This window comes from Pagrus pagrus (genome assembly GCF_965226575.1).
Source record: "Pagrus pagrus genome assembly, chromosome: 2".
NCBI classification, from domain to species: Eukaryota; Metazoa; Chordata; class Actinopteri; order Spariformes; family Sparidae; genus Pagrus; species Pagrus pagrus.
In genome coordinates, this window is record NC_140186.1 from 22,210,223 (window position 1) to 22,230,345 (window position 20,123).

Consider the following 20,123-nt stretch of genomic DNA (forward strand, 5'->3'; position numbering starts at 1 on the left):
ATAACGGGTAGCAGGGATAGAGTTGATGCTGGGTCACCTGGTTTATTTTTCTGCTCTGTGCATGAGCCATGCAGGCAGACGGCTCTGGATGTATAAGTCAGGCATCATGACATATCAGATTCTAATGATGGATTCAAGGTGGTGGGCAGATAATGCAGCACTTGTTATAGTAATACAATTGCAATACAATGTGGTTCAATTCATTAAAGTTATGTTATGAGCTAAAGGTTCAACATTACATTTTGTTGCATTTTACTCTGCTCAGTGGTGGTTGTGTGCTAGCAATGCTTCTCACTGTTTGAAGGCTAAAAAAGATTACTCTCAAGCCACGTAAGCTAAATACAAAGTGCTTATAGTCTGGCATTCAGCTTTTGCAATAGTGAGTATGTGAGAGGCTATGATTCAGGGTTAGCTTTGAGTAGGGGATGTCTTTTGAAGCACCAAGGGAAGAGATAGATGGACCACAGTCATGTAAAGAGTAGTTAAAGGGGAACGTTTGCCAGTTCCAAAAGTCAGGGAAGTATGCGTCTGAGGATTTAGCCACTAGGTGAACATTCTTGTTACACCAGTCCAAAGTGGCAAATTAGTTGATTTATGAAAAACTTTGCTCACTGGTTTATCATTGTAGTTTCAGGATCTGTTATACGTTTGACCCCCTCAAGTGTCAGCTTTGCATGTGAAGGGCTCTGTGGCCAAGTTAGACACCAAAACTACTTGCAACGTCCAGTTACAGGCTGGATACTGGCTGTGTGAGCAGCATGCGTGCGTGGTGGAGCATCTTGCTCTTCGTTTCGGTGTCCATGTTAACAGGTTGGTCAAGTGAGGCTGCAGCGGGGCATCATCCAGAGATTATTTTTACTGGGAAACGTGCATGGTTCTCAGCAACAATAGACCTGAAAACGACTTACATGGCTTGTTGACCTACAGTATTAGGACATATGACTTTTAGACTATTACTAATGCTGTCCAACAGTCAAGATTTGGTTAGGTTTAGGCAGCAAAACTACTTGGTTAGGTTTAGGAAAACACCCTGCTTTGTGTTAAAATAGCAGCCGTTCTGTTATGTGACTTACCTTACTTACGTTACCTAATTTACATAAGTTGACTAATGCATCTTAATTTAAAAACAATTCAATGCTGACACTTGGTCAACATTGAACCCTGGTGTCCTTTTGGAAAGTTTTGTCATTGTCCCACCCAACCACCCCTGACTCTGACTTTTCTTGCTCTTTATACTACTATGCTTTGACACACTACGAGTGAGAACGTGCTGGATGTCAGCCATACTTTTGTTATGTGTAAAAGAGAAAATGTCATTACCTGTAAGGCCCTTACATATTATCTGTTGCCCTATGTCAGATCACTACTGTAACTTAACAATGTGTATTTCCTTAAACCTCATATAGTGGATGGTTCCTACTTGTTTAGGGTCATGTATTAAAACAAGCTAATTTATTCATTTTTTTTGTGTGTGGTGTTGGCATTAAAATCACGTACATAGATGAAGGAATGTAATAAAGTGGAAAAGCCCTACTGGCCCCAGTTGACATTCTAGTGGGAATGTACACAGCACCACTTATGATTTTAGAACAATTAGGTGTTGTGAAGTAATTTGCTTTGTTAGTTTGTACACAGGTGGCTTATTCATTTTCAGTATTGGGTTGTTGTTGCGTATACAGATAAGATGAAACAGCTTGATCTACAGCAGTGTATAGGCTTGACTCATCTGTACCACTGAGAGTTTTGGTGACAGTTTATGTCAATACAGTGTTTGGAAGAAAATATTTGCATGAGAGTTTGCTCCGCTATAGACAGGCCTGTAGTTTACACTGTAATATGATGTGCTCAAACCATAAACCCTACTGTTGTTCATTTTGGATCTTTGAATAGTATTCCCTTCAGTATTTTGGCCCGAAGGCATTTTATCTCAGGAAAACTCTGCTGAAAATATTATTAGTCTCTGCAGGTGATTGTGGAGAGGGATTGAGGTCATGGCAGCAGATTCAGGAGTAGACGTCACCCCTGCCTGACCCCATCATTGAAGATTGCACCCTTGACTAAGACTAAGAGGAGATAAGTATTCAGTTGTTTGGTTTTAAGAAAGGGGGGAGCAGGCAAGAAAGAAAGACCCTTGCTCTCTCAGCTCAGTTTGAAAATGGTTTATGTATCACTTAGAGGCTATTTGTAAGCAGTGCCAGAAACCTGTTACTGTAGTTAATTTAGGTCCTCAAAATTGTTGAATAAAAGTCAGCGATGTCTGGCTGCTAGAACCGGTTCACAGTGAATATATTGTTCACGGAGGAAAGTAATTTGTTCAATAAAAATGCATTACTGTTACATTCTTTTGTTGCTGATGTATTGTTTTTGCACAGGAGTATGTGGTATACATTCAAATATGCGTTGCAGTGATAGTGCATTGAACACGTAGTTTCATCTTGTTATTTGAAGGTTGACATTTGTATGGTGGAAACATTTGACCTGAGTCAGATTTGATATTGTGAAACTATAAAAAATGTTTCATGTGAGTTGGTTATTAATATGCGTATGCTTTAGAATCCTTGTGAAGCACATTAAACGCAGACATTCTCAGCAACACAAATGCATTATGGATTAAATGTGATCTTTGTGTCAGGAGGGCAAATAAGTGAGTGCAGCTGTACTGGATATCAGCATGTCAATAGTAGCGCTCACCACCTAAATTGTCCCCGCTCAGACTGTTTAGCTAATGCAGAATATGAATGTGTGGGCTGAATTACTGTTGAGATTTGTGTGTTGCTTTCATTATGTATACCCTTGAAACTGTAGAAGACTCGCTGTGGCTTCTAATAGTTCGTGCTTCTGCCACTTCTTCAGCTTATTATATCTATCAGGCTGCCAGACTGTGGCCACACCCCCCTAAGTGTCTACTATCAAACTAAATCAATGGTAATAAAACTGACTCAAAATTTGAATTTGGAACAACTTGGTAACAAAACAGCACTGCTGAAATGATGGTAGAAATCAATGACACTGTCAGTCAGCTGTCAATACACTCCTCCACTCGAGTGCTTGAAATATTAGGGCATTACTTTTAATACAAACTAACACAAAGTAAGCTTATTCTTTTCATTTTGGAATCATTCAGCTTGTGCAACTCGTATCTGTCTCACAGTATGATTATCTCTAATTTGAAAGCGCACTCTTTCTCTTCACAATTTGTTCTAAACGTCCTTCATTTTTACATCGTAGTTGTTTAGCTTTAATTCTTACCATCCACAACTATGTCAATTTCAAACATTATAATTTAAACATTGTCTGACTAATCAGTTATATCAGCAGTTTAAGCAGGATAACCTACCCCCTTTTAAAAGTATTGAGGGCAGAGTTTGTTCCAACAGACATAAAAATGTTCTGTTTCTCTGTCTGACGCCAGCGTTTCAACCTGTTTCTGATTGTGTCTTAGAGCGTGTTTTGCAGCTCAGAAGGGCTGAAAAGGAAGCACTGAAGCGAGTAGACGGAGAGGTACTGACAGAAAACCTGTCACTATTTCCTGAAAGCCGTCATGTCACTCTTACATTCAGTTACAACACAAATACACAGAGGACATCCACATTCTAAGTTCTAAGCGAGTAAAACGATGGGGATTAGGATGAATAATATAAAAATGCATTAGATGATGAAATCAAATTTAGACATCTGAATCAGCTGTAAAACCTGAGTGTGGCATGACATTTTGATATACAGTATGAGACATGTTAAAGACGTATTATATATATGGACAACTGGTAGAAATAACAACGGTTACAAATACTATAACATCATTCGTAGACTTGACAAAACAATACATATGTGGCCTCACCACAACCTTGAGTTTTAAATGCTCAAACATCTTGAAAGTCATTGCAAAGTTTGTCAATTATTTGTACAAGTGAGTTTAAAAAAGCCTTCATCGAACCACTGAGCCTTGCAGGATTACTTCCATACTCTCCCCATTGACCTAACATTTCAGATTTATTTATTTCTTATACGACAACGTGCGACCGGGTGCGGCAGCGGTGAGGCAAGCAGACAAACACAAGTGTGAAGAGGCATTAGACCTTTGATGTCATTTGTCGCTCAGACCGTCTCAGAGGCTGCAGAGGTGAACCGGGACACAGCTGTTGGTGAAAGCAAGGTGATGTTAACTGCACTTGTCAAGTTGTTCCTTTGTGATTTTGTGTGCGATTTGTGTGGGTGAGTGGTTTGTGCGGCGCGGGCGAAGCAGCAGGAAACTCTCTGCTGTCATTTGTCAGTCAGAGGTGATTCGGGACGCAGCTGCTGGCTCGCACATCGGAGACAAGTGAGTGCTCCGTTTTTGTGGACACTAACGGCTGTCTGTTCATGTATAGCTGCGGTCAAACACAAAGCACAGCCCAGTACTTTAGAAAGGTTAATATCCATCCTCCTGGGATAGCTGACACATCATGTAGTCTCCCCTGTAGCTTCATCACTTCCACTGAAACTTCACTTACAAATAGAGACATCACTGAGATAATCTTTTCCTGCCATTTCAGCTGTATGCATGCTGTATGGATCAACACTTTCAGGCTCAAATACTTAAAAATCCTAAATGAAATATAGACACAAAAGATGTTGCTTATCAATAGGCAAATAGCCCTTATTGCAGGCTTTTGCTCTATTATGATTTGACACCAAAACTCATTTACATTTGTTTTTTGTGAGCTCTTCATATCTGCAAAGCCTTTTGAAAGTGTAAGCACTATTAGTTTAAACTGAGTAGAGTATTGATCTGGAGCCTGGAGCTAAAGTGCAAAAAGTTCTCTTCCATGTACTGTGTAGGTGGAAGATCAGTACTTCTCACATTAAGTATGTTTTTCAGTGTTTTATTTTTTTGTTCCACTGCATTTTCAGTCCAGCTCTCTAACCTTTGGCCTCAAAGATGCCCTGCCCCCACCTCTCAAACTCTCTCATATGTTCAGCTGAACTCATCAGTTACACTCTCTCAGTTCTCTTCCTCACAATATAACAAACTCGCACTTTTACTGTTCAAAATGTCTAAATGGATGAAGAAAACATTTAGAAAATAGTCAGTGTGTACCAACTCAAAACAAGTTATGCCAACTCAGAAATATGTTTAGTACAGGTCACAAGCTATGCAAGCAAATGTCAACAGTTTAAGACACTTTTGTGCTAATCACAGAAAAATAATGTATCACAGAAGGTGTCATTGCTATAACGGAACGTTCTCAACAAGAAACAGCAGTGTGTGATGTAGTTAGTAGATGTCACACAGTTGCATTTTACTCATATAGTTTTCAGCTGAAATGAAAAATATGCATCCCAATGGAGAAAACAATCATTCATGGTGAGTTTAAACAAGTACAGATGAGTCAGGTGTCTTAACAACAACATGCAAAGCTATAATATGCATATTAACTGAAAACTTCCTGTTGATGTTTCACAAAAAAAGACCTTCTAGACGTGTGAAGGAATTCTCCCACCCTGAACTGCTGGAAGTGTTTTAATGTGAAACAGATGGAGGAAGAGCTGCATTTGCATTATCAGCAAAAGGCAGCAACAGAAAATTAAGACAGCATATGGTAGCAGATCAACAATGCTTACCTCTAAAACCAGCAGAACTATAATACAAGGCCTGATTCTCTACTTGGGCGGTATTTGAGAATTTAGGTTAACAGCTTTACTCTTGCTTAATCTGAGCTCAGAAATCGAGTTTTTAAACCCACCTTAAACTCTCGGTACAGGAAATGACTTTGGCTACCTGACATGCCACAGCATACCATGCCTGTTTCAATTTTAAACATGGTTTAACAGGGTCTGAATCCTTCCCTTAATCCAACTCTGGCAGCGTTAGTGCCATGCCAGAGCACTGGGAGATCGAGGAAGTTGTGCAATTTGAGGAAAGTAGAAGGACGAAAGATAAGAAGTGTAGTGGAAGAAGCAGAGAGGTAAAGAGGAGAGGAGAAAGATAAAGAAAAAGATGCTATGCATGCACTGGCTGTTGGCACACAGCCCTGAGGGAGCTGTTAAGGTAGCTTGACTTTCTGCCTCCTGTGAAGCTGTCAATAAGGTGGTTGCCTCTGAAATAGATTGGGGGGACTTGCAGTATGAGGTTGAAATTTTCGTGAATGTGGTAATTGGAGTCACTGCTCATCCTACATGTGCCTAAAATAAAAGGGATTCAGCAAACATTTCATTGTAGATTATGTATCATAACATATCACCTTTTTTTAAGTATGTAAGTTATATATTTTAAAGTTATGTTGATGAAGCTTCTCAGTCATCCAGGTCATTGTAAATCTTAGTGCTGTATCGTAGGCAACTGGACTTGTTTCAGTTTCTTGAAGACGTTTCACCTCTCATCCAAAAGGCTTCCTCAGTTCTAATTAACTGGAGGGGAGCTGCAGGCTTTTAAACTCTTGGGTTGGTTTGGGTGTGTTCGTACGTCGTTAAGGACACGTGTGAGCTCTGAGTTTCAGAAACCATTCACACCTGGGCTCACCCAGCCTTAGCAACCCGCATGAAGGTCGGTTGGGTCAACGACCCACAAGTGGCCCTAACGACTTTGAAAATCAGAGCTCACACGTGTCCTTAACGACTCTGTAAGTACACTCCCACAGAGTTTAAAAGCCTGCCAACTCCTCTCCAGTTAGTTAGAACTGAGGAAGCCTCTTGGATGAGAGGTGAAACGTCTTCAAGAAGCTGAAACAAGTCCAGTTGCCTATGATACAGCACTAAGATTGAGGAGTTATGATGTTTTCATTTCAAAATGATCATGTAATTAAAAAATAATTCCTTTTGAAATGATTTCATATTTGTATTTTGTATAATCTAATGTCAGCAGGTGTGGTTTGGTTATGTGGAGTTTCCAAGTTCAGTTTATAAACTTTTTTTTTGAATATCTGATAGAAGTGTTGTTAATTGCATTGAATGTCATCAGCTAATAATTCAAGATGAAAGGGTTGTCAGGGACCAGGTTAACTGCATGAGCTTGAAGAAACGTTACCAAAAAAGCTATACAAAGTCATTTTTTTCAACCAGAACCCTCAGATACTGTCTCCAAATAATCAAAAAGGCAAAAGGACGACCAAAGCACTTACTGAGTTTCCTAATTTGTTCACCCCTTCAGCCATTTATTCAGCTGTTTTCCCTAGGCAAAGGTGACTCTCTCTCTCTCTCTCTCTCTCTCTCTCTCTCTCTCTCTCTCTCTCTCGCTCTGTCTGACATAAAAGGTTGTATGAAAAATTACAACAGTCCTGAATATTAGAAGTGCCTGCAAAAGACTTTCCCAGCCGATCCATCACCACAGGGACACATGGGTTTATCGTGTGTGTGTGTCTTTGTGGGTATGCATGTGTGTATGGACACCTAAAAGTCATGGCGATCAACCTGCCTGCATTGCTGTGCATGATTGGTGTGGATGTTCTGTGTGTATAACCTTGGTTATACACTCAGAACATATACCTATGGTATGCTTTCACCTAATGGGACAGTTTGCCAGTTAACCTCGCCATTATGAGAGAATCCATCATTATCTCCACAACTACTGCATTCAAAAGGACGTTCACAAACTTACACACTCTGTTCACCTTGCACATACTAAACTCGCCCCTTCGTTATAGCTGGGAAAAGATGTCTGGACACTGTCTAGATATGATTGAGCTGTGTTCATTTTACAGTGGGCATGGCTTAAATGGTATTTCACTCTCCATTTTGCAGTGTGCAACACAGGGGAAATTGGCCGAAATATTTTAATAAGCTTTCAGTGCTTTGACCACTACACACCAAATTCTGTTCGCTTACATTTTTTTCCAAAATGAGAAGTCGGAATCATGCTCTCTTTTCTGACCAAGGAAATAATCTTTTAATTATTAAAAGCAATGTTATTGCTACTAGGAAACCGGTTTTCCATGAGTGTTTCCATTTCACAAGAGGACCCTTTATTACACAGCTGATGCAGTATCAAGAAAGAATGTGTTTACATTTGAACTATCAGAAAATGTTTTTATCTGTGGTCGTATGTCTTCTTCCGTCTGTCCTTGTCACCGTTCTCAGACTTAACCTCGGGTGCTTTTGAGAATGGGCCAAGAGATGTTGGTGACTTACACAGAATACAATAATAAGGAAGGAATAAGGAAATGAGAAAATGGCCACCTCCTACAGTAGGAAGAAACAAGGAACACCGTCTATAATTTAGACCACACAGAATTTATTCCGGTCAATAATTTTCTTCTGCAGTATCTGAAACAGGTCTCCGTGGGTGTTTTTATATTTGTATGGTGGACCATTCCACTGTAAATGGGAATTCATGTGTTACTGTGCAGAATTAGAGTTTTTTTCTTTGTTGCACTTGTGTGCACGCCCACATTGAGCACCTTGTACACCGGTCTTGTAGTTTCCATGAGTGGGATAGATGAACCCATTATTACCTCTGCCAGGGAGGTGATGTTTTCACCCATGTCCATTTGTTGATAGTTTGTTAGCAAGATAACACAAAAACTGCTGACCAGATTTCCTCAAAAGTTGGATAGAAGTTGGGTCTCGGCCCAGAAGAGACCCCATTAACTTTTGGTGGGGATCTGGATAAAGGGACAGATCCCTTTAGCAGGAATTTTTTTCTCACTTTCTTTAACATTGCGTTTATTTGACATTTTCTGAATCTCCCAGGTAATAATGCATGAAAAAACATCAGTCATATTTACGTAGGTGGCTTGTATCTATGAGTGAGTACAAAAGGTGACCTGGCGGAGGTATGCACTCTACTGAATACAATTCAGCTGATAATGTTAATAATTAAACTGTGAAATAGTTTGTTATTGAGTTCTTGTGTAAAAATATTGCATGACACAAGACTTTTAGATGATGAGGACCTGACATGGAAGGGTTAAAATTGTCTGTATTGTTGATCATTTTTCCATTACAATAATCACAAATGGACCCAAATAGTGAGTGATAAAGTTAAAAAGATGGGCAAAAACTTGCTGCATGTAAACCCACACATTAATGTTGATCCAAGAGAAGAAAAGAGATGCAAAAGGGGATGCAGTTTATTGTCTGATAAGGGAACTATTGTGTCTACAGTCATTATCATTGTGCTGGGAGTTGTTGATTTTTCTCTGGCAAACAAACACTTGTACAATTTAAACCAATAAAGCCTCCAGAAAGAGAAACAGACATACCAACAGAGCCAAGCAGGGGATAGTTTGTTCTCTGATTAGTTGCTGTTAATGTTGCCAAACTGACTGATGCTCCTGCTACCATGTTGATTATTTGTATTTGTTGATATTTCGTTACTGCCAAACATATGTGGTCAGTGCCAACAAAGCCAAACTAAAAGAGAGAAGGCACAGGAGAAGAGGAATATGGTCTCTGTGTGTGGCCTTCCTGTATTGTAATTTTTGTATTTCATCTTTTCACTGCTATGTGAAACAACAAGAAAGGGCCAAAGGAGCACATTGTTTGTATGGGTTTCCTTCTGGTGGTGTTTGTTTTACATGTCTAGTAAAACTGTATAGCGGTGCAAGCTATGTTTCTTGAATAAAAAAATGATGTAAGAGTGGTCATGTTCAATACAGATGTACTTTTGAAGAATGAATAATCAACAAAACCAATAAACAAATTGTTGGTATGTTTTAAAGCCAGGACAGAGCCTTAATTTATGTAGGAGCAGAAATGAAATTAAGAGTATCATCAGCATAAAATTATTTTACTTGCTTTTGCTTACATAAGAAAGATTCAAGATTTCAGACGGGGATGACAGTTTGGAAATAGGCCAATGATGATTTTACAATTTGGAGATACCAGCAAAGGTATAAGACATAAGACAGATGTCATCATAGGGTAAAGACATATCAAACACAAAATATTGATGGAGGTGCAAAAGCATCACATGCTTATTCGACAATTAAGGCTTTGGATTTTTAAAACCTGCCAGATCACCAGAGTAGAAAAGCACAGCTACTGTACATTCTGTACCTCTATGACAGTGAACATTTCTAAATCAAAGGTTTCATGAATGTTAATGGAGGATCATGACCGATGTTTGTGCTGCTCAAAGGGAAAAGGCTGACCAAGGAACTTTTTACAGTATTTTTTGTGAAACTGGGACTGTACAGGGGGGAGCACTAAATAATTTGACAGGCTTTGAGGATGTCTTCTTTAGTTCCATTTTTAAACTTTGTGATGCATGTGACATCATTTGCAATAATATTCACAATACAATACTCCCTAGATATACAACAAACAGTTCCCAAAAGACAATTATACCATGCAAACATGCATGAAAAGAGGGAACAGTAGAAAGCATCATGGAGGCCAGCGGCAATGTAATCGTTGTTACTTTTCTAAATATCTTTTACTTCAGTTTCTCTTTCAAACTCACTGGGGACTCCATGTTCGAGTGTTGTTTGAATGAAGATAGATGGAAAATAATTTATGCACCATCGTCCTTAACTGAGACTCGAGTCATACCAATGCTATAGTAAAGGAGCAAAAAATTGCATGTCCAATTGGGTGTCATGTTTCCTCCACTGCCGATTTGTGCAGGAACTGATTCGTGCAGGAACTGACACCCATTACCACTGTGTCATTTAACCCCGGTTATGTATGCCAGTTGTACCCACTTTTTCCCACTGAGGAAACAATGTTAGTGTTAGTTCTTGTTTTGTCCAGTGTGAAAGGGATATGAGATGAGGTGAGACAGATCGTCATGACAACAAACCAAGTAGCCATAGCCTTATATTGGCACAGATGTGGACTGACCTCAAGCCCACTAGGCTGTAGTAATGTACAGGGGAGTTAAAAAAGTCTCCAGTGAGTGTAGTTAGATAAAACATCTGCCGACATTTAAAAGGGAAAAGCCCAGATGGAGAGAGAGACAGTAAGTCTATGATTTAAGAACCAAAATCAAAATTAAAAAGATCTTAGGAAGCACAGACAAAAGTAAAAATACCGTCAAGGTCTCTGCTTTCTCAGAAAATAAATGAGCAATGTAATTAAATACCTTCAAATTAAAAATGGACCAGATTCTATTCATATAAATAGAACATGCAGTAGATATTAACATCTTTTAAGCATTATTTGCAACGGTTGAGACATCTTTTAAACACTGACATTGGGTTACTACATGTTCTCCCTGTGCCTACATCGGTTTAGTTCAGGTGATACAGTGTCCTCCCACAGTCCAAAGACTTGCACATGAGGTTAATTGGCATCTCTAAATCGCCTGTAGGTGTGAATGTGAGTAGGAATGATTCTCTGTCATATGTCAGCCCTGTGATTGACTGGTGGGATATCCAGGGGTGTACTTCGCCTCTCACCCCACGTCAGCTGGGATCAGCTCCAGCGCCTAGCATGACACTCCAAAAGACAGGCAGTATAGCTAATGGCTGGATGGATGGATGGATGGATGGATGGATGGACAGGGTTTATCCCCATAAAACTACAGAGGCACCTGTGTCCCAAGAAGACACAATTCTTTTGCAGAATAACATACAGTGTATGGTTCAAAGGGCTGCAGTTACCACATCTGCAAATTGAAAGTATTTCACTTAAAATACACTTTAATTCAAGGTGTTTTTATTTTTTTCCTTTATTACCCTGGGATCCAGGTGGGTGATACAAATTCAGGTCACTTTGTAACTTTTAATTAAGAACGGTCAAAAGGATTATTACTCATTTTTGCTCAATTATAAATACCTTTCCACATGATTAGCAGAGTGTGCTTTTAATTCAAAAAGCCCTGCTAATAGGTGAATAACAACCCCTGATATGTTTTCCAAAACTATTTAACATTAACATAACAACGAATGAGAAAGACAGACGAAGGGAGGGGTGGAGAGTAGTCGGACAAAGAAAAGCCTCCACAAACAGATTTGGGTAAGAGAGAGGGAGCTAAACAATGAATGAATGGAGAGATTTACTCATTTTCTTCTGGTTGTTGATGAATTCCCATTGTATTCTGGGCTTTGGCAATATTGTTCATGTACCATTCATGCCAACGATGCATACTGGATTGAAAATGAAACAAAAATGGGCAGTGTGTGAGATACAGAGAAAGAGGGAGAGCTGTCATGTTCAATCAGAATGAGGCTTGGACAGTAGAGCGGTGAGGTGGAATAAAACTACCTGATTAATTTTAACATCATCGTCCTCATGTTTTTGGAATTGAGAGACAGAGAGTGTGACTGGGAGAGAGGGAGGATTAGAGAGGCAATGCAGGGGATGTAGTGAGTGTGAATTTGTTCAAACTGAGCTAATTCTGTATGTGTGTTCATTCTCCTTCAGTGTGTGTGTGTGTGTGTGTGTGTGTGTGTGTGTGTGTGTGTGTGTGTGTGTGTGTGTGTGTGTGTGTGTGTGTGTGTGTGTGTGTGTGTGTGTGTGTGTGTGTGTGTGTGTGTGTGTGTTCCAGGGAGGTAGTGAGTGACTTTGTGATTCCCCAGGCCTGTTGTGTTATGGCTTATTGAATAAGCTCCATGCTCCACTGTATATTCAGCATAATGACTATAGATCTAAGAACAACACTGAAAACCTCTGGCTGGTTTAGCTTATCGATCTGACACAATCTTATTGGTTTTCTATTCTCCCATTTGTAAGAATGTATGTGTGTGTGATCTTTTGTTAAAAATCACATATCAAACTTTGAAGGTCCATGCCTCTAATGTGATGACGTTTGTTTGACTTGTTTGTTTGAGAAACCTTGAAATTGAAGTATACTGTATTATATACATGGTGAAGTTAAACGTTTTATTTTTTTATTTTTGATCATAACAGTTCTCCAATAAAAGGGGGAGAAAAACAAAAGTGTAATCAGCACAAATCATAGTGCAAAGTGCAATGCAATATCTACAGCGATCAGAAGGAAAATGCAGAACCTAATTTTTTTTAGAATGGTATTAAACTTGTTCCTGTTTTCTCATGTTAAACCGTTTACCTGAGAAATGTTTGCTGGTAAAATGTCTTAGAAGGGAGGCAGAAGAGGTGAGGAAACCTGTATATCGAGCCCGTTGTCAATACACATCAAATACAGCAGCTTGGTCTGTCGCTGTACCCCTCCAGCATTACATCTGGAGGCGTCCCTGTGGTGCAGTAGTATAAAGAGCGCTAACTGTACAAGTTTGTACAAGGTTGGGTGGGTCATATAAAGGACTTTCCCACCAAAGGCAAGGGTTAGTGTCACGTGCTTATTGATAGTGAGTTAGGGAGTTGTTGTAAACCACTTAATAAGAATAAGCTAATAAGAAAGTAGTTAATGGTTAATATGTGTTCCCTAATATAAAGTGTTACCTAGGTAACTTATGTATATTAAGTAAAGCAAGTTACATACGCCTTAACCTAAGGCCGGGCAGTGTGGCCTTAATATAATATCACAATATTTTTTGGCCATATGGCACTGTACGATATATACCCACATATTGCTCAATCTTCTCAAAAGCACTTCATGAATATGAAGACTGGGTGACAAAATCAAACAACAATATTTTTGATCAAGTTGGCCCTGCTGCGACCTACTTTTGCAACAATATTGTAGGGATTACTACTGGTACTTTTACAAAATACTAACACGTAATGGCATTGAGAATTGTCATCATTAAAGGAATAGTTCACTCTAGAACGAAATTCAGTCATTATCGACTCACCCTCATGCTGATGAGAAGTCCGGTGTAGTTTCTTATTCCTCAAAGTGCAGCTGGAGACCCGCGGGGTACCCTCATGCAGCAATAATCCATATAATGGGCGTCAATGTGCCCAAGACGAAAAGGTCCATAAAACTACACAAAAACTTTGTAATATTCCTCCATACTGCTCGTCCGCTGCAATCCAAGTGTCCAGAAGTGGCGACATCCAGAGTTTACTCGAAACGACGTCAGTTTCAAAGTTTCAAATCACTAGTGCAGGCAGATCCCTCTTGTGTTTGTGTGTCGTTCGGTCGCTCACAACAGGATGTAAATACCGGTGTGTGTGTGTGTGTGTGTGTGTATCTATCGTATTGTATTCTATTCACATCAGCATGAGGGTGAGTCGATAATGACTGAATTTCGGTCAAGAGTGAACTATTCCTTTAATGGGATGTAATGACTAAATGGGTAAAGGCAAGTATAACGATAGAACAGTCTGGTAAGTTTAGAAAATGACATCATTTTACTGTAATGCAGGCTTTAAGACCAGGAAAAGACAACACTGATTCCATATCTTCTGTTTTTTTGTGATTGATTCCTCTTTAAGTTTTGTTTTCCCCCCACTGTACTTCCATTTCCTCTCCTGTTTTCCTCATTATCTATCCTCCCAATTTATCTCCCCCACTGTCTCTCTCTCCTCTATCTCTCTCTGCCGAGTACATTTTTAATTTGAAAGGCTTTGTTGGTTTGTTGCACCTAACAATTAATGATAATTTGCTTCAGCACTCCGAACAGAATTCCCATCTTCATGGACAGTTTCATCAATATTTGTGAACATGAAAAGGAGCTGGGAACCAGGGAAGCAAAACTAATTTGTCATCGAGCAACACGTTCTGTGAGAGAGTGATTCGAATTGAAGGCTGAATTGGTTCAATCCACGTTGTTTGTTGAAGATTTTAACCCCAAAATAACTTAATTTAAACTGGCAACAACTTTTTGAGCCTGGAAATGTTTCCCTGTCGAAAGTTGATTCAAAATAACCCCAAACACACGTCACGTGTTTCTATTAATATGTTTTTTTCAATAATTAACTGAGACGAGGAAAAAACATTGGGACTAACACTAATGTGCAAAGAATAAAACTATATATTAAAACACTGTCTGTGGAAAATGACTTTTAGAATTTAATTACTTTTACTTTTAATTAAATACTTACAGCTCATCTCTTACCAGTTTGGCTTATAAAAACAAAGCAATGATATGAGTGTCTACGGACATATGTTTTATAAGACAACTACTACAATACCCAGAAGTCTGAACTCTGAAACTCTGAAGCACATGACCAGAACAGCTGTAGCACTGCTACACTCCCCCGCTGTCACTCTGCTTTGCACCGATTTGACATGGTACGGTAGCTGCCTTTTCGCTCTGTAAAAGCCCCATACTATCCTAACAGCCTGCGTGACTGTGTGAAAGGAATTTAATGTTACCATGTAAGTCTCATCCAACAATCTTTCAAGCATTCACTCGTGTAGAATCTGTAAAATACAGCACGACTGATCATAAACCGGCACAAAGTCATTTTTATCACAGAGAGCCAGTCAGCTGATCAGGAATGATGCTGTGAAAAGCATACAACTTAAATGTGTTTATTTTTTATTGTAAAAAAAAACAAAGAAACCCTAAAAAAAACAAAAAAACATGTTGACCCATTTGAAGTAATGCAGCATGAATTTGTATATGCAGCAATCTCAAAATCATTTTATTTCACATGAGTGAGGGATGTCTAGAATTTCCTTAAAGTAAACTTTTATGGTCATTTGATGACCCCATGATGCTGAGAAAAGATAGAGAATTTACAAATGTAAGTAACTTTTTTTGGATTCTTATAGTGTTGATGAAGAAGGAAACAATTGTTTTTTCTTAATTGTTTAGAGTCACTGCAAAGTAAAAATAAAGGTCTAAAAAAAAAGGCAAATGTAAATCTGTCAAAGCTTTACATCGTTCTTATATTAGCAGGATTTAGCTTTAGCTTAAAATGTGTCATTTGTGAGTTTAGTGCATTGACCTTTGTTTGAAGAGGCTCCCCATAGAGAGCCAAAATCCTTCCCTCGCTGTTCCACTCTCTTCCATACCTCGATGGGTTTTCTCACCAGGGGTTTCTTTCATCTGTCTTTCTGACATGTTGAAATATGTTCCTGGGGTTTTCTGTCTGTAAGCTAAATCGCGATCTAAACTTTTTGCACCTTGTCATTTTGACAAATATAAAACAACAATTGTGTTAGCTCAAAACTGCGGCTTTTATGAAGCTTTGTCATTGTGCCTAAGACTCCTGGGATCTGTTGTTGCTGAATGAGAACAAAGTAAAAACAACATGTATATCCTTTGTAACTCATTATTTGCCCTTCTGTTGACCTTTGCTTTCGGTTTCTTTGCAGTGTAATTATATGATGCTCTTTGATGTTGAATATATGTGAAATGATCACATGCTTACATTAAAAATATACCCCTATAGGACAGTTGAAAATGTACTCTGTAAAACAGGATCTGAAAGTAGATGAAGCAGACCTGTGTGAATACATGATACTCCCTTCTCACATCAATATTATGCTGCTCATCAATGACAGTTTTTAATAAGAAGCTACTCTATATCTGGAGATATAGAGTAGCTCCAAAGACATCATAAATTGTCTAAATCTAAAGACCTTAAATAGTGTAAATGTCTTATGTTAATATTAAATCAAGGCAAACTTGCAAGGTAGAGCGGATGAAACAGGATGAACGCCTTACATTTTGTATTTTCAGAAATGGAAGCTGAGTTAATTTTTCCCCCAAAATTTACAGGAGTTACAGTATATCGCTTTTGCTGGGTTACTGTTTTCAGTGCAGTTCTGACAACTTTGTGTCTTCTGCCCCCTGAAACCCCCTAAACCCTACAAACTGAACCTTTAAATCATAGTTAATAGGGATGTCTGGGCATTTAACACAAATTGTACTCAAGATATTTAACCAAACGTAACAGATGTAACTTCTTCTATAACAGATCCCCAGTCCGTTTAACCTTTTGCATTTTCCTTGTTTGAATAATTCATTGACTTAACAAATGTGTCTTACCATTGTTCTCTGCTGTGTCCGTGTGTATTGCTGTGTATAACATAATGGGACGTTTTAAGTGATAAATTCCTGCATTATTTATGCATATGACTAACAGAAGACCCATCAGAATATGGCTGAGCAGAGTAAATCACAGGATACTCCTGCTGACTCCGTGGATATGAGGAAACTGTGTGCAAATGAATTGAGATTATTTTAAATTGACGTGTCACTTGTTCTCTGAATAATCACTGAACTTCTCTCTATCTCTCTCTATGTATCTGTTTTTAGGATGGTATGGGGAATCTGCGGGTGACCAAGGAAGGTGTCAGATTGGAGGGAGTGTCCGAATTCTTATTGCCTTTATACGTCAAAGAGATCCAGTCTCGCAGGGTAAGACCGTGTCTTTGTGTGAGCGTATGTGTGTATACGAGAACAAAACTTTATGCATTGTTTGACTGTGAGTATGTGTGCTTTCATGTGTTTTGGTGGAAATGTAGTCAAAGATATTTTCAGGTTCAATTGCGTTCGTATTTTTTGCAGTGTATGCTGCACTGAATTTTGTATAATATCAGTCCTGTGTGTAGTTAGGTGGTAGGGGTGTACAGTATATGTGTGTGTGTATGTGTGTGTATGCCCTTATGTTCCACCCCTATAATGAGCAGAAATCAGATGCTGTTCCCAGCAGTCTGGGTCTATTTGTCATGCATTTGACATATTATAGCACTGTATATGATCCAGCACTTTTCCAATATCTCCATTCATCACACACAGTATCATCATCGATCCCATCAGCTGTGGCAACATGAACACTATGTCACTCTATATAGGGCAATCCTTGTGACACTGTGTGTATGTGTGCTCGAGCGTGTGTGCGTGTTCATGTATATGAATAGTAAGCAGGGGGATTGACTTGAATAGTGACATGCTGTCACAAACACATTGTGTGTGTGTGTGTGTGTGTGTGTGTGTGTGTGTGTGTGTGTGTGTGTGTGTGTGTGTGTGTGTGTGTGTGTGTGTGTGTGTGTGTGTGTGTGTGTGTGTGTGTGTGTGTGTGTGTGGACGAGGGGAGCGGAGCAAGTGATTAATGGTGTGATAGAGCAGGATAGAAAGATATAGGACAATTGATATACAGGAAATGTATGAAAGATGTAATACTCCACACGGCTGTGGTGTTTTTCATTACTATAAAGCTAAAAATGTGTGAAGGTAAATGTGTATTATACCAAAATCCGACATAGCTTATAGCAGTTCTATTCCCTTAGAACCAACTTTAGCATGGACTTCCTCTTCTACTGAAACGCCATTCACACCTATGTACATGGTTTTCACAGCAGATGATCTCTGTGAGGAGTGCACAAAAGCTTTACCTTAGCTGTAAGCATCAACACTGTGAGCTTGACAGCAATGTTGAGGGCTTTAAGTAAGTTTGAAAGGGATGTTTATTTAACTTGTCAAGAACCATGTTTTCTCCTAATTGAAGTCACTTAGGGATAAGCTTGTAAATTGTTTTAACATGATGAAATGCATGTCATGTCATGTCATGTAAAACTTTTTTAATATAATGGGTCTGGAACTAATTTTTGTTGTTGAGTGATTATGTTGAAATTTGGTTAATTGATAAGTTGTTTGTTGCGTAAAATTTCAGAAAATCATTAAAACAAATGTATTTACCCAAAGCCCAAGATGACACCCTCAAATGACTCAACAACCCAAAGATATTCAGTTAACTTTGCATTGAGGTGTAAAGAAACCACAAAATATTAACAAATACTACCAAATATTAACAATAAAGACGCTGGAATGAGAGAATTTGCCTTTTTTTAATATAAAAAAAAAAATACTCAATCTGATTAATCAACTATCAAAATAGTTGTCCAATGAAGTATCACACTTTTAGTTTAAAAAAAGAAAACATTCATTCATTTTATAAACAATAATAATGAAATACGCTGTACGTAATATGTGGTTTATGGCTGTAGTCAGGGAAACACATAAAGACACTAGAATGAATAGTGATACAACAAAAAAAATCACACTACCAGGATGAATAGAGGTGCTCAGGTGACGGATGTACTAATATCTACATGTGACCTACAGAGGATGGCAGAGTTTACCGATTTAAAGAACAGGGAGGTGTTGAAGAAAAAGAGTGGAGACGGATGAACAGTGAAGAATGATGCTGAGGATTGAATGAATTGAGACAAGAAGTTTTGGGGAAGACAAAAAATCTAATTAGGGAGGCGAAGCAAGGCGAGAGGAAGAGAAGAGGGTTTTAAGAGGAGATAAAAGGAGTATCAACACATGCTTGTGTTGACATGGTTATGAGTGGAATAGATGGAGGAAAAACTCTGCTTCCAACTCTCTAAAATGTTGCTTTCATTTGATGTTTCTTTTTAACTGGACAGAAAGGAAAGGGCTTGGATGTCACAAAAGGCCTTTAGCAGTCGTTTTACCATGACTCTTGCAAATGCACGGCATGATAACCCTGAGAGCTATCCACACCACTTGCGTAGAGGAGAAATACGATAAGTGCTTTTCAAGTGCTTCATGAATCAGATTTTTGGTACTTCAGCTGTGGGTGCTTTGTTATTTTCTTCACATTGAAGATATACGAGCCAGCCTCAAGAATCACAAGTAAATAACGGTACAATTGTAAGGGGAAATAAAAGTAAAATGTGCTGCTTCAGTTATGAAAGTCTGTACGGGTCAAGCAAGTTTGGTGGAGATGTAGTTACAATATTTATTTTAATTTCACATTGTTTCTTGCAGTCGTGGCAATTTTGGAAATACTGTTATGTATACCACAAACTTTAAACACCAGTGTCACTATCACAATCACCGCATTTGAATGTACTGTATGTCATATAGTGTTGGTCAAACAGAGTTCTCCCTCTAAGGTGAGTTTTTTTTTTCTCAAAGGTTTTTACAATCTGTACAGCATACAGCACACTCAACCCTAAACCAATACAATTTTAATACATTTATTTAAATCTAATGAGCACTCCTTTAATTGCACTTAAAATTAGTGCAGTGATGATTGAAAAATGAGTGATGTTATGAAAATCATTTACTTTAGTTCTAGTCATTGAAACTTTTTCTAGACGTGACAGAACATATTTTTAAATGAGAGATGGTAGAGAAACTGAAGTCCATCCTCTTGCGTTACTCTTGATTATCTGAAAGCTGACATTAATGGCATTTTCATGGAGGAAGCAGCTCTCACTATACAGGTTATTTCCCATGGGACATAAATGCAGAATCACACTCACATCAACATGATTAAACATGAGTCTGTTACATCCCAGTGTATTGCTTCCAATATGGCAGTGAGTAATATCCTACCGCATGACTTTGAACCTAAGAATAATTTAATTAAGAACAGGGTGACAAATCAGTGGGATTGTGTGCATGCAT

The 20,123-nt window shown here is 38.7% G+C and overlaps 1 protein-coding gene across 4 annotated transcripts in view; it reads left to right on the forward strand.

Moving 5' to 3' along the window:
• LOC311272887 (zeta-sarcoglycan-like) overlaps positions 1-20,123 on the forward strand; it is a 335,957-nt gene that overhangs the window by 215,559 nt on the left and 100,275 nt on the right. For all 4 annotated transcript variants that reach the window (XM_084379627.1, XM_084379626.1, XM_084379628.1 and 1 more), the window contains one exon: positions 16,998-17,099. In XM_084379627.1, coding sequence (XP_084235753.1) covers positions 16,998-17,099 — 102 coding nt within the window. The remainder of the gene's footprint in view (positions 1-16,997; positions 17,100-20,123) is intronic.